We start from the raw sequence: 26,071 nt of genomic DNA, 5'->3' as shown, positions 1-26,071 counted from the left end.
TTTCGGCCCCCACCATCTTGAACCGGGGCCCGGCGATCGATACCCACTTTCTTATTCTTCACATGTATTTATCGGCAGCTTTTGTTTTGTATCCTTTTTTAGTTCTTTTGTCAGCGAGGGATATGCAGTCAGGGCGCATGCGGATGTAAGCTTGGCGTCTAAAAAGTACACATTGAGTCTTGGTTTTGTTATCACTCTTGCTCTCCATCCCGTTTCTTTCCTTTTTCTTTTGGCTGAGGATCTTCTTAGAGCCTGTGATTTAATAAATTATTCTCTATCTGTTTGTCGAAACACTGGTTTATGCATAAGCTTTGCGTTCGCAATCCGACCCTGCGACGTAGGAGTCCTCCACGGGTGTTCTTGACTTCGCAAGCCCTGCGCGCCCTCGTCGGATCATTTCGCACCGGGAGGTGATCCTCCCCTGTTTTGTGCCCTTGGAGCGAATGCATACATACTAATCTCACCTGCTATCTGCCAATGAAAGCTTCCAGGCTTTGTTTCCATGGATCCAGCACTGGACCTAAGCCTCGGCCAATCAAAACTATCTTGCATTGATCTTGGGACGGCTTATCGTCATCCTTGCGGGCTTCAGAGTCTCGGATCTCAAACACATCGCGAACTGCCTGTATGATTTTGCACGAGCCATCCTGAAGGCGAAGAATGCCCTTTAGGCGATGAATTTCGAACTGAACGGGATGGCCATCTCGGGATCCGCTCCTCGGCTGAGGCAGAGTTGACTCCCACAGTACGGATTGCAACCAGCTGTCTACGCGCGGTATTTGATCCGCTGAAACTGGAGGAATTGTGACTGCAATGGTTGAGATAGCCTGTTCCAATCAGTCAGCATGTTCTTGGAGCAAGGAGAGATCTTTCCTTCCCGGTACCCACCGGGTCGATGTGGCTGTGACCCTTCTTGCTGAAATCCAGGTCGTCCAGATGATCGTAGGCATGCAAGTCCAGAACAACGCCTTCAATTTGCGGCGTTCGACTATGGTCTGTGACATGAATCTTGGCGACGCTGTTGATCGCCGAGACCCGATCCCTGACAGCATCCATTTGTTCAGGGGTCACCAAATCAGCCTTGTTAACGATGATGACATCAGCATGCGAGATCTGCATATGTGCCATGGACAGAATGGGGCCCGAGCCATGCTCGTGCGCTTCTTCGTTGTGAGCATCTGCCTTTTCCTCTGGCGCAGGCTCGTCAAGTAATCGAAGAATATTCTTTGCATCGACGAGGGTGACAATTCCATCCAGATATATGGAGCTTCCCAAGCCATCATCCATCCAGAAGACGGGGGCGATATTGCCTGGATCTGCCAGGCCGGTGGTCTCAAGCAAGATGTAGTCAAACGTTCCTTTGCGCTCCATGAGAGACTCCAAAGCCATGACACCCGTGTCCCTTTTTGAACGTTATCAGAAAGTGGTTTTGGTGCAATTTGGAAATTTTCTCCTGAAATTTACGACTCACTTGACTGAGCAGCAGATGCAACCGTTTCCAACTTCCATCCATTCAGTGACTTCTTGGCCGCCTTCATTTACAGTCAAAGGCTTTTCAATATCCGAGGCTGTAAATTTGAGTTAGCTCTGTTTCTTTATAAATCATTGACTTGGTTCCTCCTGGAAAATAGCTCGCTTCTTACAATCACCGAACTCTGTTCATAGTAATATTAGCATATGTCTTACTTATACATCGAGTTCTTAGAAGACACACCGTTCATGATGACGGCGATCTTCTTGCCGTGCTTTTCCGTCAAGATATAGTTCAACAAGGTGGTTTTTCCGGCACCCAAGTATCCTAGGTACGCCAAAGTTAGTTCCATGACCTTTATCACTAAACCCTAGGTAGCAGGATACCTGTCACGATAGTTATGGGGACCCGGGGAGTCGATTCCTCTTCTTTCACGGAGTCCGGTGCAGCCGACATTATGGTCACATCTACTAGCTCTGGAGGCATATCCTCGTCGTCTATTGTCGAGGCCATTTTTGCGAATTTCCAAGGGGACTTGTCAGCTGTGGTTGATTCACAGTCTATAGGCTTAAGAGCTGCTCGACCGCGGCAACAGGGTGAGTAACTACGCCGCATGACGTTGCTGTCCCAAGGCGGATATTAGGGCTTAGGGTATGGGCGGTCAGTTGCTGATTGTCTGGGCCTTATCTGCCCATCGTGACTCCTGGCCCGAGTGGAACACGGGGCAAACGGAGCTTGCTTGCGACTTCTTTATCGCTTTGCTGATCGACAAGAATTGTCGCATTGGGGATCTTGTCACTTGGAACAGCGTACATCCAATTTGCTGATCGATACAAGCACACTCTCACAAGCTCCCCTTGTTCAGCGCCGCGCAATGGCTGCCGCGGGAGTCTCCCCGTCTAGCTCCCCACGGCTCCCCAGCCCTCCTCCGTTCACGGAAGTTCAGATTGGGCCCCAATCACCTTCCGTGGGCGAGGCATTTGGGAAAGATGCGGATAGCATAATGGGTCCCTGTGCGGGCGAAGACAGTGGCTCTACACGTCGAATACGCCCAGGCACAAAAGCTGCCGACATGGCATTTGGTCCGCCGTTGGTTCCTCTGTCTCAGGTGCGCTTCTTCGCCCGCGAATGTCCTCATATGCCTCTCTTCCAGTCTGACGCTAATGAAACTAGTTGGACTCTCCATTCCAGCTTCAAGAACACCTCAAGGCACTCTACCATCACTTCACGAAGCCCGAGGGATCAGACACCATGGTCCCTATTACCCGCCATGTCGCAACTCAACTTGCAACACCCCCGGAGGGAGTCGATCGGTCCCTGTGGCTATACGAGCTTTGCCGGTTTCTGACGATGAAAGTGAACAACCTCATAATTGCATTCTTTGCGGAAAGTCCACCTTGTTCGGCGCAGACCTGCCCCGAAATGCGTGCGTCCGAATGGCAATACCTCTGCGCTGTTCACGACCCGCCCAAGTCTTGCTGTGCTATCGATTATTGTTGTCATACACTTGACTGGGCTACGAATACTCTCACCTCGCCCAAGTACTTCCCGAGTCGACTTACATTAGGCGCTGAGGGCTCGGGTGGTCCGCAGGCGAGCATGCGACATTTGACCAACATTTTTCGTCGTCTCTACCGCATCTTTGCTCATGCATGGTTTCAACATCGAGAAGTGTTTTGGACGGTAGAGGGGCATGACGGTCTCTACGTCTTCTTCAAGACGGTTTGCGACATGTATGCTCTCATTCCAGAGGACAACTATACGATTCCACAGGAGGCGGAAGGCCCAGACGCTGTTCAGTCCAGTATCGATGACGTGGCTCCAGATAACCGACGGTTGACAATATTGCGCAAGAGCGATGAGGGCTTTTCAAGCCCAAATGTGGAGGGACTTGATCCGGCTATTGGCACAGGGGCAACCACCCGCCGTCACAAGCACAGCCCATCCATGGGTTCCCGAGTCAGTACGATCACAGAAAGTGCCGAGGACAATGAAGATGCGCCACAACTTTCTCGGCCTCTTGAAGAAGTCGTGCAGGAGGAAGCCGAGTCCGAATCTCATGAGGAGACCAACGAGGATATCGGAGAGCCCACAGAATCGACAGCGATGGCAGAAGATTCCAGAGATTCTGAAGATACCCAAAATACCGAAGAACTCGAAGAGTCTGGTCCCGCTTCGCCCCAGACGTCCGTGTTACCTGTGGAAGAAGAACACGCCACAGAAGAAGTCGCCCAGGAAGTCGATGAGAAGGGGAGCACTGCTTTGGACTCCCAGGATGAGACTCCGACTCCGCAGGACACACAAGACACTCCGGTTGGCGAATCCCAAGAAGAAGCGCAAGAGAAATCTCAGGATGAATCTGATGTAAAAGAGGACAAAGAGCAATAACAGCCCTTTCGCCGCTACTTTGACGAAGACAGCATCTACCACTACGAAGGATGTAGTGCATTAGCGCATTCGTTTGACAGTACCACACACATGGCATCATTATATTGTAATATAGCGGAGGACAAACATTTATGGCTAATACGAATGATACCCATCTTTCTGTATAATAAACATTTCTGTAGATTACTAGATGCAATTTGCGCTCAGGTGAAAAGCGACACTTGAACAAAATGATAATTAACATGTAAGGATCTGCTGCGCTTTTATCCTACAGATTAATTGTACCAACGTGTGTATGAAAGATATTTCATACCTAGTAGGTGGTACTTATTTCGCTCAAACGTCGTCTGGGTTGGTGTTCTCTAAACAAAATAATCAGATCCGGACGCAGATTAGCTTCTGATAAGGCGCTTATCTCCGAGGCGGATCTCCGCCGTTACCGGTGTTTCAACGTGCTTCCAGCCGCCGTCTTTCTCGCAGCGTCATCCAGCTTCTGCACGTTCAACGAGGATCATGTCCTCGGTCAGGAGCGCATCGGCGCCAATTTATTTCGGCTCCTTTTTAGTGACTCCTCAAGTTAGTATCTCAGTCCCTTGATCGGAGAGATTATCTTGCTTCTCTGTTGAACCCTCATTCTGACCGTGATGATACTTCCTACCAGGTCTTCCATCAAACAGCGCATTCCTTTGCCCTAGTGAACCTAAAGCCAATTCTACCCGGTCATGTCCTCATCTCACCTCGCCGAGTGGTACCACGAGTCTCCGACCTCACACCAGCCGAGACCAGCGACTTATTCCTGACGGTACGCCGAGTCGGGCGCATGATCGAGCGGTACTACGGAGCCGCAAGCCTCAACATTGCAGTTCAAGACGGCGTCCATGCTGGCCAGAGCGTTCCACATGTCCATGCGCACATCATACCCCGTAAACCTGCAGATCTGGATCCCATGGATGCTGTGTATGATATGCTAGACGGGGAGGAAGGTGATGTAGGGAAAGCATATCGCGAAGCGCAGACAGATTGCCCCTCCGAGCATGAGCGAACCTCTACCAGAAGTCGTTCTCGGTTCCCTGCGGTCGACAATGAGGAGCGAAAGCCTCGTACTGCGGAGGAAATGAAAGCTGAGGCAGACAGTCTACGGCGAGAGATGGACAAGGAGCCCCTCGACTAAGGCACAGGGCAAACGGAGGGAAGACTTAGCTCCAAGTTGGACGTACAGCATGCAGCCTATGGCTCCAGGACCTCGATTGAGCGTCCACAGTGCTGCCTTGCGTCGTGACTGACAGATACTCACGAAATGGGATGTCGGTTATGTAAAAAGGGACCATCAACACAAGAGCATTTGAAATAAGGGTATTTGCTCTATGTAACATAACAAGCCATGCAGTCATACATCATCAGTGATCCACCTTCTATCAATGACCCGAGACCTCTCGCTGAGCTTAATGGTATCTCAAACCAAGCGCTGGAAATCGTTTCAAAAAATACAACACAGAACCTTTCCCTTGACTCGGCGTAGCACTTTTCCGAGCTCACAAAGTCACACAAATGTAATCAATCGTGGCTCAAGCTCGCTTGGGACGTTCGGCCATGACCTGTTCAGCCCAGACCTTAATCTCCGGTAATTGCACGCGACTGGCGACTCGGGTGAACTCGCTCAGATCGACCTCGTGGGTTCGTTCATACTCGACCATCTGGAGCAGAAGCTCCATCTTGTCAATGTCATGCACGAACTGAGCCTCAAGCGTGACGTTGTCCTCGTACTCATGGAAGACGCGCTTAATCTCCTGCGCAGAAAGCGCACCGCCGGGAATCTTGCCCAAGAGTGTCTCGGTGATGTAATCCATTGTGTCCGCCTCACGACGCGCCTTCTCAGTCTTGGTCACGTCCTTGTCGACGGGGGTGATGTCGCCGACAAGGGACTCGGCCATGTCGTGGATCAGCGCCATCTTCGTGCAGTGGGGGATGTTGAGTCGCGAGGCGAGCTCTGGCGGGGCAAACATCGTCATGATCGACATGCGGTACATGTGGTCGGAGATAGATTCGCCATTGATACCGAAGCGGCGCCAGCCCTCGCGCTTAGTAGTCTTCAGTCGTTCCAGGAGGTGAAAGAAGGGAATGGGCGAGGTCGTGTTCTCCTCTGGAGGGTGGGGGACTGTGGACAGCACTGGTGGAGATAAGACATTAGTCGTTTCGGCGCGCGACTTGAAGAGTCTTGCAGATGGGTAGAGCTTACCGGACTGGGGAGTCCATTGAGGTGTGTTGGAGCCCATGGCGAACAATGGCTTCAGCGACTAAGCCAAGAGGTTGGAGAATGAAGGGAAATTCCGGCAAATCTGTCGGGTCCCACGAAACGGCGGAAGAAGTTAAAGAAACAAACGCCCAAACGGAGGTGAATGCGGGACCGTCGATAAGAACCACAAACAGTGCAAACACCCCGTTATCGATTGTTGATGTCCCCGTGCTTCTCTACAGCTCCGATTCACCTGAACTGTGTAGGATACGAGTATTGTCAAGCTTGTCACAGGTTGCAGACTACCTCGAAGACTTCACAAGGACTATCCACTCTTCTAAATACGATATGGTGACTCCAAAGCCTACTCGACCAAAGTCATTAGAATGGAAAGGGCCCTCGCAACTTGCAATCTTCGTACGCAATTTGAAGCTGTTGAATCTAGAGCAACGCAATGACTGGCCTGGCGTCACACTCCGCGCATTGTCGCCGTCATCACAGAATCAAAGGCAGCGCATTCGACTAATAGAGTGGTCTTTGTACCAACTTTTTGCGATATGGGACCCCGAAGTCGCTCAGAATGTATCAAAAACCGCATTATTATCGTCATCGTGCTCTAGAGCTTGGCTAACGGCAGTGTAGAAACTCCGTCCCTTTTTCCCACCGCTTGAACATTTACAATCGGTCAATCTTCGCGCAGCTCTGTTTCGAGCCTTGACTGAACTGAAAAAGAATGGCGACTTGGGAAGAGAAACATTTCTGCGCAAGACAATGCTCGACGATTGCAGAGGAGAGAAGTTTGATGAAGTGCTTGCAGTTTTCTCCAGCGCAGTACTTCGTAACCTCCTTGCAGCCTCATCCACAGAAATCATCTGGAACCCGGTGATGGTATTGTCAACAGCTTCGGCAATAACTCCAGCAGATTATCAGAACCTGGTTCCATTGATCATCGCTCATCAATTCTCTCTTGAGAGGACAGGGGCTCGTCGTACGCGCGTGGAGGAGACAGTCCAGCAATTCACTCGCTTGATGGACGACAAGAGAGCCGAGCTTGAGGAGCGCTCCGAAAGAATAAGGAAGCGTAATTCTCGAGGACAAGAGCTGTCAGAAGCGGACACAGAGGCCTTGGCGCATGAGCTGCAAACCAACTGGCTTGGAGCCAAGGAATGGATTACAACTATACAAGAGGGGGGCTCTGAAAGCAACGTCGATGCTTTGCTAAAGTTGCCATTTCCTCAGGCCCTAAAATGTGTTTCTGAGCCAACGTGGCAAAAGTCCAGCGAATCCCATGAAGCCGATCTTATGAGAGACCTTGAGAAACGCGTATCACAACTTCGTGGCCGGCTTCGTAAATGGAATGAGTTCAGCGAAAGTCTTCGCCATAGACGCCGACATATCAAGGGCTTGGCCACGAGTCCTGTCAAAGAGCCTCGAGAGTTGTTTCGAGGTCATCAGTCACTTAATGTGGCAAGCATATCGAAAACCGTACGAGAATCCGCAACCCGTGAGAGAGAGATGAACGAAGCGGCTCGTTCTTTTTTGAACAGGGTGAATGCGGCGATCACCGAGGAAGAGGTCAAGCCGGTCGTCGACAAAGGACCAGACGTGATGATGAAGGACTCGATACAAGTGAACAACCATAGCATTACACCCACTGTTCCTTCAATCGCCCTGTCTGAACACCACTCTGGGTCTCCTAGTCCGAAATCATGGCCCTCATTCACATCTTCGCCTCCTACAGCAAATCTATCCATGGAAGCTTCCGCGGACACCACACAATCAGAGGATGATGATGAACCCAATCTTCCGACTCACCAACCTCAGCCTCGGTCCACACCATCTAATCTCGTCGAACGAACTCGCAAATCCATGTCCCTCATTCCACCCCTCCCAGCCCAAGAGACTCAACCTTCTTCCAAACGCCGCGGTCCACGCCCATCCTTCCCAGTCAATCAGTTCGAAACACCTCGCAAATCGTCCCGTCCTGAAATCAGCCGATCCTCCACGCCAAAGGATAAGCTCTTCGAAGAAGACGCAGATTATGCGAGTGTATTCAAGTCTCGTCCTCGCATTGCGCTCAGTCCAATCTCTTCGCCGGCTGTCCATGTGAGTCCCTCGATGATAGGGGACGAGAGTTTCACTTTGGAATATGATGATAGTGAGCTTGGGGGTGGGGATTCACCGCTGGTGTCATCGCGGTTTAGGAATTAAACCTGTACGGGAAGTTACACGAAAGTCGTTACCTTTGTTGCAAGGCACATCGAACGAACTTTGTTCTCATGAACCTCGTATTGTCTATCTTAAAACGAGCGAGATGGTCAAAAAACTATAGATCTTGACTTTATCCATGTATCCTCGTGCTCTGAGCAACCTATCAGCCCGAAATACACCCAAGCCGGGCAGCAGGTCAGATATAGGTAAGGTAGTACACCGGTAGAAAGGTTATCGAATGCTTCCGTACCTGGAATATTGAGAAGGGGTGGATAGATACACTGTACTAGGCGATGTGGTTCTCACCAAGCTCCTCGGTTTCAGACGAAAATCTCGTTCCCAAAATGCCCCGGCTACCACTCGCGCCTGTATAGTAACATGCAACTTCACAATTCTAATATGACAAATGTTCTTCTTGTCAGGGCTCGCTCAGGTCATAGCTCTAGTCCGACTCTGTTTTTTATTTTCTTTTTCCAGGGACATAGTCTGAGCCTGAATCTTCCTCGGCGATGTCCTCGTCCTCGTCCTCCTCCTCCTCCTCCCCCTCCTCCTCAGCATTGGCGCCGTCTTCATCCTCTCCCTCATCCTCCTCCTTTTCACTACTCAATATCGATAGGTCATCATCCTCGCTGTCGATTACAACAGGGGTCGCGCGTTTCCGATTCTCTTGATGATGCTCAACAATCAAATCATCATCTGCACCCGCATCGGCTTCTTCGCCAGGTAACAAGAACCCACCGCCATGATCGAGCGGGTCATGGGTATCTTCATGTTCAAACTCCTCATCGTGATCCGGGAAATCAACATCCGGATCGAACTCAGGTGTGTCGTGACCCCTTTTTCTTGCCGCGAAGGGGTTATATGAATCACGCTCACGGTCGTGGGTTGCGTCAAAAGCACCGTACTCTTCCTGGACACGCTCTTTGATACGTAGACCAAAGAGGAATTTCCGCCACGTTTGAAGAATGCGCTTCTCGGCTTTTAGTTCTTCTCGCTTACGTTTTTCCTCGGCGTCAATTCGCCATGCATCACGGAGAAGATCTTCATTCTCGGCGGCGATCACGACGCCCTGGATGACGGGAACTGCCATTTTCGAACCAAATTCGAAGCCCGTGACGGCTTCGGCGTAGTCGATGCCTAGCTTTTTGCATATGCGCACTGTACCTGGCAGGGGCACATGAGATGCGCCTCTGGGGACCATAGTCGGCACGAAACAATCGATATTGCCGTAGTCGTTCTTTGGGATACGACCGTCCACAATGGGAGGTGGAACGATAAATTCTGTCTGGTTGCGAGAGTATAGACCCTGCGTCGGCTTTTCGCCTGTCTCGCGTTGTAATTCATCCACCTCACGTTTGCGACGAAGGGTGACGGATCGAATCGGTACTCTTTTTAGCGGCACGGCTCCAGGAAGAATTTGTCGACCTTCCTTGTGCCAGCTTTCGGCGGACATGCATTTGACCACGTCTGCTCTGCGATACACGGGCTCCTGTTTAGCTTTGGCTCCCTTGCCAGACGTGAACATTCTCACGGGTTCTGCTCCAGGGACAAGAGCTTCCTCGCGGCGGAGAAACCGTTCGAGTGTAAATTCGGGGGACTGGCGAAGACTCTGCAAAGTGTCTGTTGTCTGGTCGGCCTTTTTCTTCTCTGGCTGCTTGCGCAGTAGATCTTTCTTATCCTCAATTTCATCGACTTCGGTTCTCTTATTCGCCGGTCTTGCATAGGGACGCATGACCACTCGAAACCAGTCGAATTCATGATACTGACCTCGACGACGACCGGGTAGAGGAATCTTTTCGACAGGCATTCGGAATCCCTTTGTCTTACCCGGCCAGGTGTGCCTTTTGAGATATCGCGTTGTTACGTCCTTGGCCGAGCCGTCGGCCGAGTGCGCAACCACGTAGCAAATGACTTGCTTGGACCGATCCGCTTTGACCCCGCGCGGCTCAAATGCAGCCTGTAATTCGGGTGTCGTCGCTACTGCATTGGAGAGAATCAGCGGATCGACGGGAATAACTTCGTGGGTGACTGGAGAGGCGACTTCTGTCCAGTAGATGGGAAATGGCATATCTCTGTCGTACTGCGGTTGACGATTCCTCGTTGTTGGGCGATCTACTTCATCATCCGCCGAGTCTCCTGGTGAATCTTCAGAGTCCTTCTCCGCGGGCATGACTACTGACTTGGCGCTGGTTTTCGAAGGCCCCGTGTATGTTTCGGCTTTGGTCCAGCCAAAGCCTAGCGGCTGTAGACTGCCCACCAATCTTGCTTCAATTTTCAGCGCTCGAATGAGCGCGGTGAAGAGTTGGGCTCCCAAGTCGCGAGATCCCTGCATTCGCTCTGCTGCAGTCCGAAACTCCTCCTTATTTGCGATGCGCTCGCCATGCTTTTCGGGGTCATGCTCTTCATTGCGAAAGTCCTTGACTGTGGCTTCCACCGCTGCGATCGGACGATACCCATGTTTCCGTAGACCGGGTGCGGTGATGCGGTACTGTTTCCTCCAGTACGCGACCAGAACCTTCAGCAGGCCGATGATGGGGTCTCCGCGGCTCATGTCTGGCTGGCCCGGTTCCAAACGCTGAGAATCCTCGCTCCAGTCCTTGTTCTTGCGCGCCTGTTTCCCAATTTTCTTCTTCTTGCTTCCTTTGGGCGGCTGAGGCTTTGGCTCTGGAAGCTCTAGTCCGGACGCGACCCTGAATCTTTTGATCTCCTTATTAATACCCTCGGGCAATTTCTTGCGTAGAATCTCATGGACCTTTTCATCGTTGATCCAGGCATTTCGAATGGCGTTGTGGAACAGTAAACACTGAACATGCATGCAATGCGACTGGACACGAATCTGGCGTTCAATCTTGCTAGGGCCCTTTTTCTCATTCGCAAGCTCGGGCGCCTCTCGTTGCTCATTCTGGTCCAAGGTCAATTCCAGATCCTGTAATTCCGGCTGAGGCCCTGTCACGTTAGGCGTGGTTGTACTGGTGGAGTTGGGATCGATGGCATCTTCCCAGTCGATATCTTCATCTTCATCCTCCTCCTCCTCCTCCTCCTTTTCTTCGTCATCGTCATCGTCATCGTCGTCGCCGTCATCCTTGAGCTTCGCATGGCTGTTGCTGTTGCCGGACTTGGGTCCTTGAAGACCCTGTGGCGTGTCGAGACCACTCTCAGGCACATCACTCAACGAAGACAAGTCGGAATCGGAATCGGAGTCGGAGACATCCACGACGGCAGCTGGCGTGGCTGGTTTCGCTTGGACCTGGCGCTTGGCTGGGGGCGGGTCCGCCGAGAGATGGCGCTTGCGGGGGACGAAGGGTGGCATGCGCGAGGTTCCAGCTGCGACCGCCGCAAATGAGCTTGTTGACAACTCTGATTCAAAAGCTTCCCCGTGGATGAATGCTTCAGCTATGGACTTCGGCACAAAAACATTCAAGCAATATTCTCTTGCTGATGCAATGATGAGAGGCAACCGGAAGCAGTTTGGATCCCCGGTGGAGACGCGATGGGAGTTCCGGAAAGACCTGCGGAACCCAAAGACGCTATCGGCGGATGCCGAGGTGCAGCTCCATCGCTGAAGCGGGCGGGAACTGACCTTTAAGAAGAGTGAATCGGACCGTAGATCGACCCCGTCTTCACAATCGCTTTCACCGATCTCCTCGTGGCTGTCGATAGATCGAATCTGTTCTTCGTCATCAGAACCTTAATGCACCCATCTTGATAGACATCCAATCTACAGCATTGCGGCATCCGTTTCACCCTAGTTTTCATTCGATATGGAGGCTGTCAAGCGATTCTTCTCTTCCCCACGGTTCGCCGTTGCGGGCGCCAGCAATGATCCGACCAAGTTTGGTTACAAGAGTGAGTCCTCCCTTTTCTCTCTCTGTGATAGTGTACTTCGCGAAATCTTCACTTTGTCTGTTGACCGTGGTTCCTCTCTCTTTCCACGTCCGTTTCCGTGGGTTGATCATGCAGGTCCATGCTAACTGTTCCCTCCTTGGGTATCCGGCCAGTCCTCGCGTGGTACCATCAGCACTCACTGCCGGTGACTCCCTTGAATCCGCGTGCAGCGCAGATCAATCTCCCCTCGCGTGTCTACGAGACCGTTGCCTCCCCGAGTAAACTGGCCTCGCCCACGCAGACCTCTCTGTCCGTGGTCACGCCTCCCCCGTGACCCTCCAAGTGCTGCAGGAAGCGCACTCGGTTGGGATTCCCGCGGTTTGGCTGCAACCGGGCACTTTCGACGACCGGGTGCTAGACTATGCCCGGGGCCACTTTGCCGCGGTCATCGCGGGTGACGGAGGCGCTGGCTACGAGGGATGGTGCGTGCTGGTCGATGGAGAGGAGGGCTTGGAAGCCGCTGGAGTGCAATGGACCAGTCAGCGACTGTAATAGAAGGCATGACATCCGGTGAGGGAATGAGTGGTCGGCTTTTGGGGGGAAGGGCGACCCATTGATTAATCCTTGTTCGGGGGTATCATGGCAGAGCGAGCAGGTGAGAGTGCCCTTCGACTAAGGGGTGGGGAGAAAGAACCCGCTGCGGCAGTGGACGAGAGGCTCCATCCTACCTGAGCGACTAGTGTCCACATCGCCTCTCATGACGGTGGGAGAACGAGTCGAAAGGAGGGCAGCTGCATTGACGTGAGGGGGTGAAGTCGCTAGCAACTTGATGGGCGGTTCTTGATGGGGCCTTTCATTTCCGGTTGTTTGGGATTGTTGATGGATTTGCATTGGTCCGGTCATTTCTCTTGGTCCAAGAGGAGAAATGAAGAGGAGGAAGAGAGTAATGGTAAGATGAGAGAGGAGCAAAGAAGCGAAGAGCCTTCGACGGGGTTGCAACTTCGACTCGTACTAAGCAAGGAATTGCCGGTCTCTCACACACACACACACACACACACACACACACACACCGCTGTATAGTACACGCTACACCGTATGACCGTACACAACCACAGGCTGTGGAGGTATACTGTACCAACTGTAGAAGTCAAGGGATGTAAGGTAGTAGTACTACTACTACTAACTTCGACAGCACCTAACTTAGTACTTACTTCCTACTTACTACTTACGGTACTTGCCTCGATGCTCGATTGTTCTTCTTCACACGCTTCTTGTTGATTGTTTACTCCCTCGAGCGCTTTTCCTGTCGAACCAATTTACATCACTGGGACTCCTTCCGGTCGACCACGACGAGCTCACTCATTCTCATACAATAAACGCAATCATTTGGTGCGACGGGATCTACTGCTGTCCACCGTCTGGATCCTTCGGGTTCGCCGACTTGTATTGTTATCCAGCAAATATTCCACGCGACTCTACTAAAAGAGATCAATTATATCTCATTGAGCCAACTGTCACAGTACCCGATTGTCCGACTACTACGCAATATCTCAGACTAACCAGACTCTCACAGCGTCGGTTACGCAAGAGTCAAATGGAGCATCGGACGAGGCTGGACCCAGTTGAAAGCGTGTGGGTGATTGTCTCCGTCTCCGCACGGCTCGTCGCCCAACCAGCCGGATGGTCGGCCACGTTAAGCAACTTAACCTCGACCTGGACTCCTCTCGACTCGGCGGATGCCTCTTCGACCGAACCCACCGAATCCACCACACCCACCAAACCCACTCTCGCCGACCGACTATCCCCAGCCTCGTCTCTTTTGCGCTGGGCCCATCGCGTGCGGCCTTCCGCCGTCCGAGCTTTTTTTTCCTCGTCGACGTGGTATCGCGCCTGTGGGATTCATCGGAGTGGTCTGCTGCTTTGACTGTGCTGCTGCATCCTGACCTCACACCTCTGACACCAGGACGCTGTGATTCTCAGTCCACCAGATTCATCCTATCTCATCCTGCACCACCGTCGTCGAGAAAAACAGCTGCTCTCAACAAGCCGGACATGCCAGCCCTCTTCCCTCATAATGCGTCCCCCCCCAAGGTCGATCTCGCCAGCGCAAATTCTCAATTCTGCCAATTCCCTATCTCTGCCTCGGCATCCTCGTCCCTCTATACTCTCTCGCTCAGTCGCAAGCGGCCACGTCGTGATGCCGAAAAGCTGGCCACCAAATTCCAGGCCTCATCGGAGGTAGCATCGGCATCGGCACTGCTGCAGCCCACCTATCCTTACTCAACGGGCTATGGAGGCGTCGATCTGGACTATCGACCCAACCGATACCGCGAGTCGTTTCTCCCACCGTCGCTCGAGAACAGCGTCGAATCCATCGATGACAACTCTCTCGGCACCAGCCGTAAGCGCACTCGTCGGGACAGTCTGCTCACATCCCCGGGCCCAGACGTCGACAGCCCGGAGAGTGGACCGATCGGTTGGGGACGCACAGTCATCAATGTGGTCGGAAAAGTCTTGGATCTGTGTTGGTCGGGTGCGTTTCGGGGCTTCTATGCCGGTGGCGGGCAGGGGTATGATCTACCGACGAGCTTGCCATCCGATACGACCCCCAGTTGGGAAAAGGAGTCGATGCTAAGCGAGAAGGAGAAAGAATGCCTGTTCCATTCACCCATACCAGGCCAATACCCGGAAGATGAGCTGGAACGTAGTTGGGTGGTAATTCCTTCCACCACAACCCACGAATTCACGCCCGACTTGGCGGCCACTCGATCGATGCGGAGTCGGCGTGTACATCAAGCATCGAGTCCTCGACGCCGCTCGGCGGTCATGCCCAAGTCACAAAAGAAAACTTCCGCTTCGAGGGGTTCTTCCACCCCCACCCAAAGTCCAAGTCTACCATCGCCACGTTTACGGGAGGGACCCGATTCCGCGGAAATGAAAAGGGTGGCAGCGCAGATACGCCGGCGAGAACGTGAGGAAGATGCCAGCATCAAAAGATTGAATCGGCAACTGCAAGCCATGATCAGAGAGGGTAAACAGGCTCTGGGCTCCAAGGTCGAAGTGGATGACTTGGAGATGGACTTTGACTGAATGATCGAGTTGTGCTGACCCCCGTCTCCTTGACCTTCTCATCCTTGGGAAATTTGGGGTTTCGCGCTTTCCCTGTATCACTTGTCTTGTCGGGACGAGGCACTGACGTGATTAATGATCTCGGGTGCCTAGGGATAAAATTCGCTTTTTCATTCCTTCGTCTTGATGGTGTCACGACTTTCTTTTTTCCATGTTTGTGCTTTCTTTTTCACGATCCGATACCCCTCGCTGCCTATACTTATGTGGCTGTTATGATTCACGAGGGCGGCCGACATACGCTTGACGACCTAATGACCTTGAACGTCACTGTTCATCATATTCATCGCTCCAGTTCCTTGCCACGTTCTAATTTTTTGTCTCTCTTTATTGCTCAAGAGCTTTGTATGGAGGAAGATGCCAAAAGAGTGAAGCAAAAGATAAGAGAATGAAATTGTGTCTCTCCTTTCTATAACAACACCCAACTCGTTAAGACGCTGGAATTCCGCGTACGTGTCAACTACAAGTGACACAAGACGAAGACTGTCCCGCAACAAGTGTGGATAGAAATGGCTTCTCATTAAGAACAACTCTCTCATCAACACAAACTGGGGTATTCACGTAATAACCCTAACCCTCGCCCCCAACAGGCCAACTCCTGAGGCCCTTACTGCAAACCACCTGGCGCAAGCATCTTGGTCACTTTACCCAATACGCCACCGCTCAGCAAAGCATCGGGCAATGTCGCACCCTGGATAGGGTCACCGCGAGCTTGGATAGACGCATCACGACGACTTTTCATCTAGTCAATTTCGGACGTGTCAGTTACATCCCAATCAAAGTCGACGAAGCACATGCGAGAAATTTGGCAAGATCAGGACGATAACAATGCAGAGTTGGGGTTTCTCAACTCACCGGAAGAATACCAACACCGTGATGCGAGTTGCCCATCAGCGCACCAAGACCACTTTCCTTGAACAGACCAGCAAGGGGATTCTGGTCGCCCTGCTTAGTGTCCTGTGCGGGCTTGGCCTGATCGTTCTTGGGCTTGGTGTCGTCCGTGGCCTTGCGGTCATCTTGAGCGAGCTGAGTCTTGGGATTCTGAGCGGCGGCGGCAGCGGCGGCGGCTGGCTTCTCTTTGGCAACTTCTTGAGGTGTCTTGAGGAGATCGAAGAGATCACGACGGACCTTTCAAAATGCATACACGTTAGCTTGCGCGTTCTTGCGCGAAGGCAAGTTTCATCGGTGACTTGAAGAGACGACTTACAGCGCCTGCCGCGGCCGAGGAGGCATCAGCCAGCTCATAAGTGGGCTCCATCTCTTGGGTCAAATCCTCGCCAAGGCCGTAAACGGGGTCGTATTGGCTGTCTTCCATCTTCTCGGCCCGTTTGGCTGCGGGCTTCTGCTTGTTCTAGATAGGGGGACAGATTTGTCAGACTGAGGTCTCAGGCCACGATAATCGGGTAGGATTCAATTACTCACACCAATGAGGTCGCCAACGATAGGCAGAGCGTTGATCTTCTCGGTGAGATCACTGTTTAGATCACGACGAGCGTTGGCCGCTGCGGAGGCCGTGTCGGCAAGGTTGTACGTCGGCTCCATCTTGTTTGTGATGTCTTCAGCGAGGTTGTACACAGGGTCATATTGACTGGGGGTGTTGTCCCGCTTGCCACTTGCTTGCTTCTTCTTGTTCTATACAAGTCAATGAGCACGCATGTCCAGAGCTAGCTAGAGCCTCGAGTGTGTGGGTGAATTCGTCACTTACACCGATGAGGTCCCCAATGATAGGAAGAGCGTTGATCTTCTCAGTAAGATCACTGTTCAGATCACGGCGGGCCTTCTGGCCGTTCTCTCCCATGGCGCTCTCAGCAGCAGCTTTGCCCACCTTCTTCCCCGATGGATCATAGTTGCTGGGCATGGCGTTGCCATCGCCGAGGGGCTTGTTGACATTTTGATTGTCATTTTGATTCTGCAAGCCCTTTTGATTAGCAAACCACCTCTCTATATCCTTTTGGATCATGACTTACACCACTGAAAAGTTTTCCCAGCACAGGGAAGTTGCTCAGGTCGCTGGTCAAGGATCGCGATTCAACGCTGCGCTTCTATGATATCCAGTCATGTCAGATATCCTGCGGCCCGTTTTATGTTCGTATGGGCAGCAATCGTCGACTCACCAAGCCTCCACCTAGGACGCCCCCAATAAGAGGCAGGCTATCCAGAATGTTTGAGTTCTGATTGTTCGAATCCTGCATGCCCTCGGTACGTTGAGGCGCAGATTGTGACTCCTTGCTGTTGCCCTCTAGGCTTCGCTTCTGTAGTACCCGGTTCAAGTTAGACGCGATTGCACTGGGCCGATCCCAACGATATGACAAGCATCAACTCACCGAGCCTCCGCCCAGGACGGACCCAAGAACAGGCAGGTTACCCAGGATATTAGAGTTTTGATTCTGCGCATCCTGAGTACCTTGAGTACGCTGGGGGGTCTTCTCCGCCGCCTTGTTAGCAGGTTGTTTCTCCAGGCTAGAGAAGGCTTGACTGACCAGGTCGTTGGCAGCTCCACCGGCACCGGCACCGAGGAGGTTTCCAGAGCCATCGCGACGCATGGGCTCGCCACGAGCCATGTCCATCGTCGGGGCGTTTTGCACCGGGGCTGCAATGCTCACGGCTGCAAAGAGCGTGAGGGCATAAGTAGTCTTGACCATGTTGATGATTGATCTTCCAATGAAATCCTGTGATGAAAAGGAGGGTCAACGCCGGCGAGCGACGAGGAAATTAGGCAGTGGACAGGGGAAATGGAACCCGAGGTGGAATAAACGAAAGTAGGGGATTCAACAGCAACGTTAGGAATGCGAAACCCTTCTCTGCGAGGAAAGGGTGATAGCATTGTCTTTATAAAGCTCTGTTCTGAGCCGAACATTCTCGAGTGATGTTCATTCTCTTTTGCTTCCACTTCCAAGGGGGAGCAAAATACAGCAGGATGAGGCTTGTGTGCAGCCTGTGTCTCAATTTTTGCCTCAACTGGTTATCCGGATGTTTCACTGTCAACAATCCCCTTCCGAAGAATGTGCTGCACTCTCTTGCGATTAAAAAGGTCCAATTGTCTTGGATCCTCGGCCCTGCCGCAGGAATGTGCTGCATGCTTGGCTTGCTTGTTCCTCTGCGCCAACTCTGCCGGAGGGTTTATTGATGCAAGGGGGAGCTTGAGAATCATTAGTCGAGCATGATTGAGGGCACCTTTCACATCTCAGCGCGAGGTAAAGCTGTACTTCACGGTGGGAAGCCACTGCCATCATACGCATGTGTCTCCAGAATCAATCAATGTTTGACCTGCATTCTCAAGAGATCCAATTATCCCTCGTGCTCGAATTTCTCGCAACGATGCCCTTCTACCTGTCCATGCTCAGTCCTCGTTTTTGGTCCCAGTGTGCAACCTGGCTCAACTTTTCACGGGTACCTGACAGCTTTTGTCAGCCTTGCTTAATCCCTGTACAGGTGAATTCTGGGTATGTGAATTGAAAAGCTCAACCCTGCTTACCCGTGCCACGGCCGTATATCAATTCAGTCATCTGGATTAGTCTGGTCATGCTGTCTTGAAAATGATTCGCAGTGTAGATCTTAGGATTGCACCTTGTATGCTATAGCTTCGTATGTGGTTCACAGTCACGCTGCTAGTGTGCTAGCGTGTATGCTCCTCATCCGAGACTTCCAATGTCCCCGGATCAGCTGATCCCTCGCGTCACATGTCCATCTTTGTATTCATGAAAGACGCAGTGCTGCATTCAGTATCAGTCTCTGTACACACTCGGTCGGCACTTTTTGTGCTCTGGTCTATTGCCCGTTTTGTAGTTTCTGGTCACATTTCCACTGGTAACAGCTGAAATGTTAGAAAAGGCAAGCCCGTCCCTCTCCGCACGCTCCATCGTCTCGGCATCTTCGTGTTTATTTCTGAACAACAGGGTAGCTCATACCCACGGTGGCCGACTTCGAATGCTCGGCATTTCATCCCCTTGGTGGCAATTATTTCCTACCGAATGGGCAGGACCAATCTTGTCTATCTCTCCATTCATGGAGTGCCGTCAACCTATCAAGTCGGGGTCATATAGACAGTCCTGAGGCCTAGTGCCAAACCCATCTGGAATCCACTGTGGTTTCTTGTACATATTTCTGAGTACTTCAGTCTTGCGTGCCAATTTTCAACTGCTCTGGTGTGGAAGGTCACGGACATTGTACCTAAAGGACCGTGTTGAGACCTGCAGTAGCGCACATTGATCACGCCCTGGATATGCTTCAACTATTTTTGAGAATTCACCTAGGCGGGCCGGGCAGTTCGCTCTCTCAGGTTTACGTAGCTGCTGAGACGATTCATTGCTGCTAAGTTGGGGGCACAGACAGGGTCCATCCACTTGAAACTGAGCATGGAACCAAAGTACACATTCGGTCCCGTTTTTGACAAGTGGGAGGTAGTAGTTAGAATAAGGTAGTAGTTAGAATATATATCCAGACCATGCCTGGCTTGGGCAGTGGCTCGCCCGACCCTTTCGGACGGCGGACGTCTACCCAACATTGAATGCCTGAGCCATCCACCAGGCAAATTCTACAGTACTATACCTCGAGGTTTTAGTAGCTCGACACTTGAGAGGTGTCTCGCTGAAATAAAGATTGGCCACTGATAATTGAGGGTCGCAGGTTGAGACGAAAGAAAGGTCTGATCAAGGAATAAGCGTTCAAATAGGGTAAATCAGGCCCCATGTTCTGAATATGGTCTGCCTGAAAGCTCACATCTATGTTGTCTCTCCATATTGCATAAGCAAGCTAACACTTTTCATGAACCGGCCAACTGGCCTAGTGGTAAGGCATCCGTTTCCGGTGCGGGAGATCGTAGGTTCGAATCCTGCGTTGGTCGTTTTTTGCGCTGTTCTCAACCTCGACGGCGCAATTTGTATCAAAAAACAAGATCTTTTTTTGGCGTTGCGTTCTTATTCCGCCGAATGACCTTGTTGTATTGATCAAATATCACAAAAATCGACCAACGCAGGATTCGAACCTACGATCTCCCGCACCGGAAACGGATGCCTTACCACTAGGCCAGTTGGCCGGTTGATAAACAAAATCTTTAATTCTGCTTTCATGAATGTTCCATCGCTCTATTCCTAGTCGCTTCGCACATGTCTTGCACAGGCGCTGGCGAATTCCTCGTTCTGATAGCGTCACGAAAGGGCTTGGACGCTAGTCAAAGTGAACGTTCACAATCTTACAGCCAGAAAGATGTCATTCATCGAGAATTTCAAATTGTGTAATATCGGGTCTCACGCGTGGAGCTACGGTCTTCAGCTTGGCAAAGCGTCGCGGAGAGATTGATCGTCCAGGAGTATACATGTGGAGTATGGGAATGTAGGTGCATAGTCTCCCAACCTGACGTCAGGACCTGAAATGATTGAAAGCTGAAACATCACGGTCTTGTCTGTAGTGTATAATTTATAATCCACCTCGTCGCATCGAGAAACGCTCTATCCGCGTCGAATTCCTCGTTGAGTGGATCTCCCAGTCTGAAGTTATGGTGATATGCTCTCGAGCCCGCTCACTGACACATTTGACGATCGGAGGCATCGTCACAGTCACCATGGGGGTTGGACGGCCGACTGCCGGCACACCGAGGAGAATGGTATTTTCTCTATCATCCAATAACACGGGACTCATGGTGACGCCTTCTACAGATGGCGAAAAGAGCGACGTCTGGAATATTCTCCCCGCTGCTGGTGACATGAAAGGCAGCGATGAGGTGATGATACCCAGCACTAGTATGGCTGTTGACAAGAGGGACGTACGTGCGTACTCGAATGTGAAATCTCCCGAATTGCCTTGAATTTCCATTCTGATTCGAATCCCAGAGATGATGAGTATGCTAGGGAAGAGTAAAGTAAGCCATATTCGACCAAAAAAATGTTCAAGCTTGGACGATCTGAAAGTGAGAGCAGGAGTTACCTCGATGCAAGCATGTAGATACATGCTGTGGCGATTTTCCGTGCCGCTGTGAAGAGGGTGATCTTCAGAATTGGTAATGAAGCGAGCAGAATTAGCCCATTGAGGATCAACTCGGTCACAGATGCGCCAATATGTAGCATGTACAACTCTTTATGAGAGCTGCTCAGCTGGACAAGATTGGACGGAACGCAGATAACGGCTGTCGCTACCAAGCTTGTCATCCACAGAGAGAGACTCAGGCCCAGTAGTATGAATATCGGCCACCTCATGAACGTGCGTGGGTACACATGGAGATAATGTTGAAGTATCGCCACCTGGATCAACCCAGCAACCGTGACCCGTAGTAGATCACTCGTGTATGCAAGCTACACTCTTCGTTAGCTTGGCCGGACCTTCGCCCTTCGAGAATAGCTTTGCACACATACTTGAATAAATTGATTCATATTCGCACTGCCGTCAGTCCGAATAACTTCAGCCGTGTGGAGGCCAGCTCCACAGTGCAAGACGAGGACAATCTCTAAACCATAACGGCCACTGATGAGAGCCTGAGACGAAACGATTAGCTCCAAGGCCGCAGAAAGGCTGACGATGCCCGAATAGTATTGTGTCCCCCCAAGAGTCGAAGATATCGAGATGGTTCACTTACCAGAGCCACCAGGCTGAACCAGTCACCGTATGTCAATGGGTCTAACCGTAAATGTCTCGACCACAGCCGCAGATATACCACAAGAGATGCAATGACGAGAGAGATCGTTTGCACCGCAATATCTGCCACGCCTAGCTCGTTGTGACCGAGGGCAGAGACGAGGGCCTCCTCTGAAGAACTCATCGACGGCCTGAGGGACTCGAGCTGTCGAGTGAGCATGTCCAGAAGCCCACAACTGGCAGATGCCTCACATTATTATAATCGAACACCTTCTCCAACGCAGTCGTCAACGCAATGGAAAGGTTCCGTCGATAGAGGGGAAGGCGCAAAGCGGGGCCTCCATTAGTGAAGGTGCATGTTCTAAAAACGAGCATGGATGACCCTTGAACATCTGGATCTCGGGGCGAAAGCTGCGCCTGGTGCCACAAGATCGTCGAGGCTGCAGTCCCCGAGCGATTTTTAGCGGACGTCGATCTAGATTGTCCGACTCGGGACTGACTTCATGCGAAAGACTTCGACTCTTCGCTACCCAATCTCCGTCTTCCATATTCCATGTTCTGGAACTGGGAAGTCAGATCCAAATCATGACGAGGACGGGCAGCCGCTTGCCGATAGGACGCAACGTCGGCAGGACGGGGTGTCCTCCACTTTTGACTCTCTCTGATACATCCGCGTGTCACAAGGCTGCAGTCGATGTTTGAGAAAGACCGGTGCACTGACCGCAAAGTGATCAGAGTGTTGCGGTCTCGACAATGCACAAGCTCCGAAACCTCAACTGCCGGAGATGACATTGACGGATAGGTACCGAGAGTGTCCAGAATGAGGCCACATCTTTAATCGCTTCTAGCTACGGCTCCGCGCCTGGGTCTAAAGACGGGTGGGAATTTTGAGATCGGGGCAACGTTGACTTGCAAGGCACGTAACCAAAGGACCCGTTACACTTTCAATGGGACCTTACATCATTGGGAACGTGCACTCGAAGAGAAGCCTAAAGGGATCAACCCATCCCAAACTGGGCACTTGATCCCTGAAAAACGGTGACTAAATCGTAGTCCATTATAATGCAGATCGTCAATACCAACGGCGACAGCACCGAATTGAGCAGGTTGACATCTAACCTCCGGACCCTTTCCCAACTTTCCCGCATAGACCCAAAATTGAGTCAAATCCACCATCATGATCGCACCAGTGAGTCGATGCTGCATTTGAAGCAGAGCTATTTCCAAGTTTTTGTAACGATACGCTAGCCCGGTCCAGTGCTTGCACGGAAATGCGCCGAGATAGTACATAGTAAGATCACAGATCAATCGCAGCGAGAGCCCTTCGTTGGACGCCGTATGACGGTCTCGGTCTGGTATAATTTTTGGAAATGGTAATAAACGTTTTCTCGTCTCAATCATTAAGTCTGTAGACACACCACACGTGGTTCACGTACTTTTTCATCCTGCTTCCACTGCTTGATCAATTTGCCAAATCTCTCTTCGAAGTGACCCGCCAAGTCAACTTCATATGTATCCTTGTCATTCGTGAATGGATGGCATGAATCCGTCCGCTCAAGCTCTTCAAGTGCTCTTCTTCTGAGCCTCACGCTCCGCTTTGCGCAGCGCACGCTTGCGGATCGCGACGTGCATGGCTCCGTTTTGCGCAACCACCAACTTGTTGAAGGGCGAGGTGACCGAGGTGAGGAACCATGCCATGATACCGTGGCTCCAATACGGCGAAGAGCTGTAGGCGTACGAAGAGGTGCCACCACTGCGACCAATCTTGGAAAGCACGGCTCGGACAAATGCGCGAGGGGTGGGGATGGTCGCCGAAGCCCGACGAATCTTGGACATGGCTGAAGTGATCAAGTAAGCCTGGACAAGCTCTACTTCGATGTTGTACGGAGCCAGCTCGTAGCCAAGAGCAGTCGACCACTGTTGCAGGAAAGCCTTGCTGCCAGAGTAGGTGGCCAGCAGAGGAGTGGGAAGCAGGCCTCCAAAGGATCCCATGGTCAAGATGAGACCACGTCGGCGCTGCATCATGCCAGAAGCAACAAGCTGAGTGACGCGCAGAGTTCCATGGCAGTTGATGGTGATGATGTCGGTCATCTCCTTGGCGGAGGTCTGCACGAAGGGGACGGGGATAGAGTGGCTCTGGCCGACATTATTGATCAGGATGGACACGTCGAGATCGGAGACAAGAGCACCGAGGGCCTGGAAATCCTCGTCCGCATTGCGGGAGAAATCCATTGCCAGGATCTTGGTCTCGACATTGGGGAATTTAGTGGTGATCTCCTCAGCCAGCGCAACTAGCTTGGATTCGGTGCGCGATACGAGCACAACATTATACTTGGCTCGAGCCAACTGCAGCGCGAATTCCTTTCCTAGACCGTCGGAAGCACCGGTCACGACCGCCCAGCTTCCAGGGGGACCGAACGAGCGAAGCTGTTTGAGATTGCCATTAGCACCACTCAGTTCCAGACTCACCTTAAGCAATTGAAAGGGAACTAGACCTACCGGCTTTCCTGGAAGAACAAACAGACTCAGCAGCACCCGCACAAACGACCAGACCTTGGATGTGACAACAAGGCCACCGATACCAAGCAGCAGCAGCGCACCAATGCTAGGCAGGCCCGGTGCAAGATGATCGGGCCACTGAGAAAGACAATGGGTATATTTGGACAAATCCATCTTGCTATTGTCCAACGGAGGCTGAGAAATGAATTGGTGTGGAAGGCGAGCGGATGCGATAAATCACTCGGGAAGAGAAAAACAACTAGCTGACAGATGAGCTTGTTGGGGACCTCGGGATGGATCTGGATGCCAAGAGACCCGAACACCGTTCAGCTCGCTCTGTCACAAGCCTCCCCGTCCCTCTCTTCTCAACCTCCCCTTTTCCATTGAACGCCATTATCGTTCTATACGCTCCCCATACTCGATACTCCACACGCCAACTCACCGATCTCAATTCTCACAGAGATAAATGGAGCAATTGCTGTCATACCTCCCCCCGTTCGAGGGCTTGCTTCCCAAATGGCTCGTCTTTGTAAGTCCTCGATTAATTAGTAGCGTCACGCCAAGCCGGACCTCCAGCTAATATATAAATGTTTCTCTCGACCTCGTAGGTGTCCGTCGTCTCCGCCGTCAATAGTCTACAGGCCTACTCTTCCGCCGACTACACCTCGAAGCTATACACCAATGGTGCCCTCGTGCTCGATTCTCTCTCCGGTCGTGTATTCGGCACCTGGACTTTCCTCTCGGCCGTCATTCGTATGACTGCCGCCTATAACATGGACTCACCCATTGCGTACAATCTTGCCATGTGGACCTATGGCATTGCCTTGGTTCACTTCACCCTCGAGCTCGTGGTCGGTAACGCGTCGCTTCGTGGTCGCTTCTTGAGTCCATTGCTTGTTGCATCCGGATCATTGGCGTGGATGTTCTCTCAGCGTGAGGCGTACCTGCACCTTTGAACGAACGACGTCAAAAAGGGGATCAGGGGCAACCTGAGAACTTGACACCTAGACTGGTCAGACGAGCAGGTGAGATGGTTTCAGATCTATGGCAAAAATTACAAGAACACGAGCGAACAAACCAGCCCAAGCTCTAGAGACGGGGCTGGTAGAGTGTTATTCATGTTTCCTGACTCTCATCCCATTATCTTTGGCGACGAAGTTGGGCACCTCTTCGCGATGTCCAGTTAAACGCTCTTCCAACTCTACTCTCCCAGCACGCGAGCAGCGATGCTCAATTATCCGATGAGGCCTCGCCCGGCAGATGATGTTCTGTTTTAATGTCGCTTCTCTTGTTGCTACTTGACTCACTTTTGTTGTCAATTCTGCCTTTCCTTTTCGTCTTACTTTTCTCTGCGCTAGGGGGGAGACGACAGATAGGGAGTGATGACGGACAGTCGAGGAAGAAGTCAAGGCTGAGCAATGAGAAATAGCAAAAGGACATGTGAGGGTATTAAACACTCAACGAATGTCATGCTTTTGCAGCGGCAGAATAGACACAGGCGATCAACCTCGACATTGAGCCTTGCGCGATCGACGCGACTCACACGTGGAATCCATGGTGAGCCGGCTGCAGTACTCAATATTCAACAGAGATTTGCCTTCGGCCAGATGTCCTTCTCTTGGCGGCTCCCCTTCACTCTAGCTTTTTTCCCTCTCTCAGGCGTACTTCCTTCCACCTGTTGGCGTCCCTTCGCCGTTTCTCCCTAGCACCGAGAAGAAGGACGACAAAGGGAGTCGAAAAATCAACACAGG

At 51.7% G+C, this 26,071-nt stretch overlaps 12 protein-coding genes across 12 annotated transcripts; 6 read left to right on the top strand and 6 right to left on the bottom strand.

Moving 5' to 3' along the window:
- Nucleotides 1-467: 467 nt before the first annotated feature.
- Nucleotides 468-1,984, bottom strand: N7539_005874 (CobW family GTP-binding protein; the record flags this gene model as incomplete). Its single annotated transcript, XM_056935476.1, has 6 exons — nucleotides 468-827; nucleotides 889-1,402; nucleotides 1,472-1,568; nucleotides 1,644-1,655; nucleotides 1,715-1,798; nucleotides 1,858-1,984. 6 exons carry the CDS (start codon nucleotides 1,982-1,984, stop codon nucleotides 468-470), a joined length of 1,194 nt encoding a protein of 397 aa, XP_056789348.1.
- Nucleotides 1,985-2,345: 361 nt separating this feature from the next.
- Nucleotides 2,346-3,859, top strand: N7539_005873 (Mob1 family protein; the record flags this gene model as incomplete). The annotated part of the gene is made up of 2 exons (XM_056935475.1): nucleotides 2,346-2,579; nucleotides 2,645-3,859. The coding sequence occupies 2 exons, from the start codon at nucleotides 2,346-2,348 to the stop codon at nucleotides 3,857-3,859; spliced, it is 1,449 nt and encodes a 482-aa protein (XP_056789347.1).
- A 513-nt stretch (nucleotides 3,860-4,372) lies between these two features.
- On the top strand, nucleotides 4,373-5,030 carry N7539_005872 (HIT family protein; the record flags this gene model as incomplete). Its single annotated transcript, XM_056935474.1, has 2 exons — nucleotides 4,373-4,435; nucleotides 4,521-5,030. 2 exons carry the CDS (start codon nucleotides 4,373-4,375, stop codon nucleotides 5,028-5,030), a joined length of 573 nt encoding a protein of 190 aa, XP_056789346.1.
- A 394-nt stretch (nucleotides 5,031-5,424) lies between these two features.
- On the bottom strand, nucleotides 5,425-6,132 carry N7539_005871 (HD domain-containing protein; the record flags this gene model as incomplete). The annotated part of the gene is made up of 1 exon (XM_056935473.1): nucleotides 5,425-6,132. The coding sequence occupies one exon, from the start codon at nucleotides 6,130-6,132 to the stop codon at nucleotides 5,425-5,427; it is 708 nt and encodes a 235-aa protein (XP_056789345.1).
- A 308-nt stretch (nucleotides 6,133-6,440) lies between these two features.
- Nucleotides 6,441-8,303, top strand: N7539_005870 (uncharacterized protein; the record flags this gene model as incomplete). Its single annotated transcript, XM_056935472.1, has 2 exons — nucleotides 6,441-6,674; nucleotides 6,735-8,303. 2 exons carry the CDS (start codon nucleotides 6,441-6,443, stop codon nucleotides 8,301-8,303), a joined length of 1,803 nt encoding a protein of 600 aa, XP_056789344.1.
- Nucleotides 8,304-8,763: 460 nt separating this feature from the next.
- N7539_005869 (Rad4 family protein) lies at nucleotides 8,764-11,613 on the bottom strand (the record flags this gene model as incomplete). Its single annotated transcript, XM_056935471.1, has 1 exon — nucleotides 8,764-11,613. One exon carries the CDS (start codon nucleotides 11,611-11,613, stop codon nucleotides 8,764-8,766), a length of 2,850 nt encoding a protein of 949 aa, XP_056789343.1.
- A 451-nt stretch (nucleotides 11,614-12,064) lies between these two features.
- Nucleotides 12,065-12,680, top strand: N7539_005868 (CoA-binding protein; the record flags this gene model as incomplete). Its single annotated transcript, XM_056935470.1, has 2 exons — nucleotides 12,065-12,149; nucleotides 12,430-12,680. The coding sequence occupies 2 exons, from the start codon at nucleotides 12,065-12,067 to the stop codon at nucleotides 12,678-12,680; spliced, it is 336 nt and encodes a 111-aa protein (XP_056789342.1).
- Nucleotides 12,681-13,808: 1,128 nt separating this feature from the next.
- N7539_005867 (uncharacterized protein) lies at nucleotides 13,809-15,218 on the top strand (the record flags this gene model as incomplete). The annotated part of the gene is made up of 1 exon (XM_056935469.1): nucleotides 13,809-15,218. One exon carries the CDS (start codon nucleotides 13,809-13,811, stop codon nucleotides 15,216-15,218), a length of 1,410 nt encoding a protein of 469 aa, XP_056789341.1.
- Nucleotides 15,219-15,861: 643 nt separating this feature from the next.
- N7539_005866 (uncharacterized protein) lies at nucleotides 15,862-17,896 on the bottom strand (the record flags this gene model as incomplete). The annotated part of the gene is made up of 8 exons (XM_056935468.1): nucleotides 15,862-15,996; nucleotides 16,110-16,382; nucleotides 16,462-16,605; nucleotides 16,677-16,886; nucleotides 16,960-17,163; nucleotides 17,222-17,296; nucleotides 17,369-17,506; nucleotides 17,579-17,896. 8 exons carry the CDS (start codon nucleotides 17,894-17,896, stop codon nucleotides 15,862-15,864), a joined length of 1,497 nt encoding a protein of 498 aa, XP_056789340.1.
- Nucleotides 17,897-20,669: 2,773 nt separating this feature from the next.
- N7539_005865 (uncharacterized protein) lies at nucleotides 20,670-22,005 on the bottom strand (the record flags this gene model as incomplete). The annotated part of the gene is made up of 4 exons (XM_056935467.1): nucleotides 20,670-21,096; nucleotides 21,177-21,541; nucleotides 21,602-21,721; nucleotides 21,823-22,005. The coding sequence occupies 4 exons, from the start codon at nucleotides 22,003-22,005 to the stop codon at nucleotides 20,670-20,672; spliced, it is 1,095 nt and encodes a 364-aa protein (XP_056789339.1).
- A 1,379-nt stretch (nucleotides 22,006-23,384) lies between these two features.
- Nucleotides 23,385-24,494, bottom strand: N7539_005864 (ketoreductase; the record flags this gene model as incomplete). Its single annotated transcript, XM_056935466.1, has 1 exon — nucleotides 23,385-24,494. One exon carries the CDS (start codon nucleotides 24,492-24,494, stop codon nucleotides 23,385-23,387), a length of 1,110 nt encoding a protein of 369 aa, XP_056789338.1.
- A 292-nt stretch (nucleotides 24,495-24,786) lies between these two features.
- N7539_005863 (Erg28 family protein) lies at nucleotides 24,787-25,276 on the top strand (the record flags this gene model as incomplete). Its single annotated transcript, XM_056935465.1, has 2 exons — nucleotides 24,787-24,849; nucleotides 24,929-25,276. The coding sequence occupies 2 exons, from the start codon at nucleotides 24,787-24,789 to the stop codon at nucleotides 25,274-25,276; spliced, it is 411 nt and encodes a 136-aa protein (XP_056789337.1).
- Nucleotides 25,277-26,071: the final 795 nt, after the last annotated feature.

Source organism: Penicillium diatomitis (assembly GCF_028827545.1).
Source record: "Penicillium diatomitis strain IBT 30728 chromosome Unknown utg000006l_segment0_segment0, whole genome shotgun sequence".
NCBI classification, from domain to species: Eukaryota; Fungi; Ascomycota; class Eurotiomycetes; order Eurotiales; family Aspergillaceae; genus Penicillium; species Penicillium diatomitis.
Note: the sequence above shows the minus strand (reverse complement) of the source record. Positions and strands in the feature narration are given on the sequence as shown.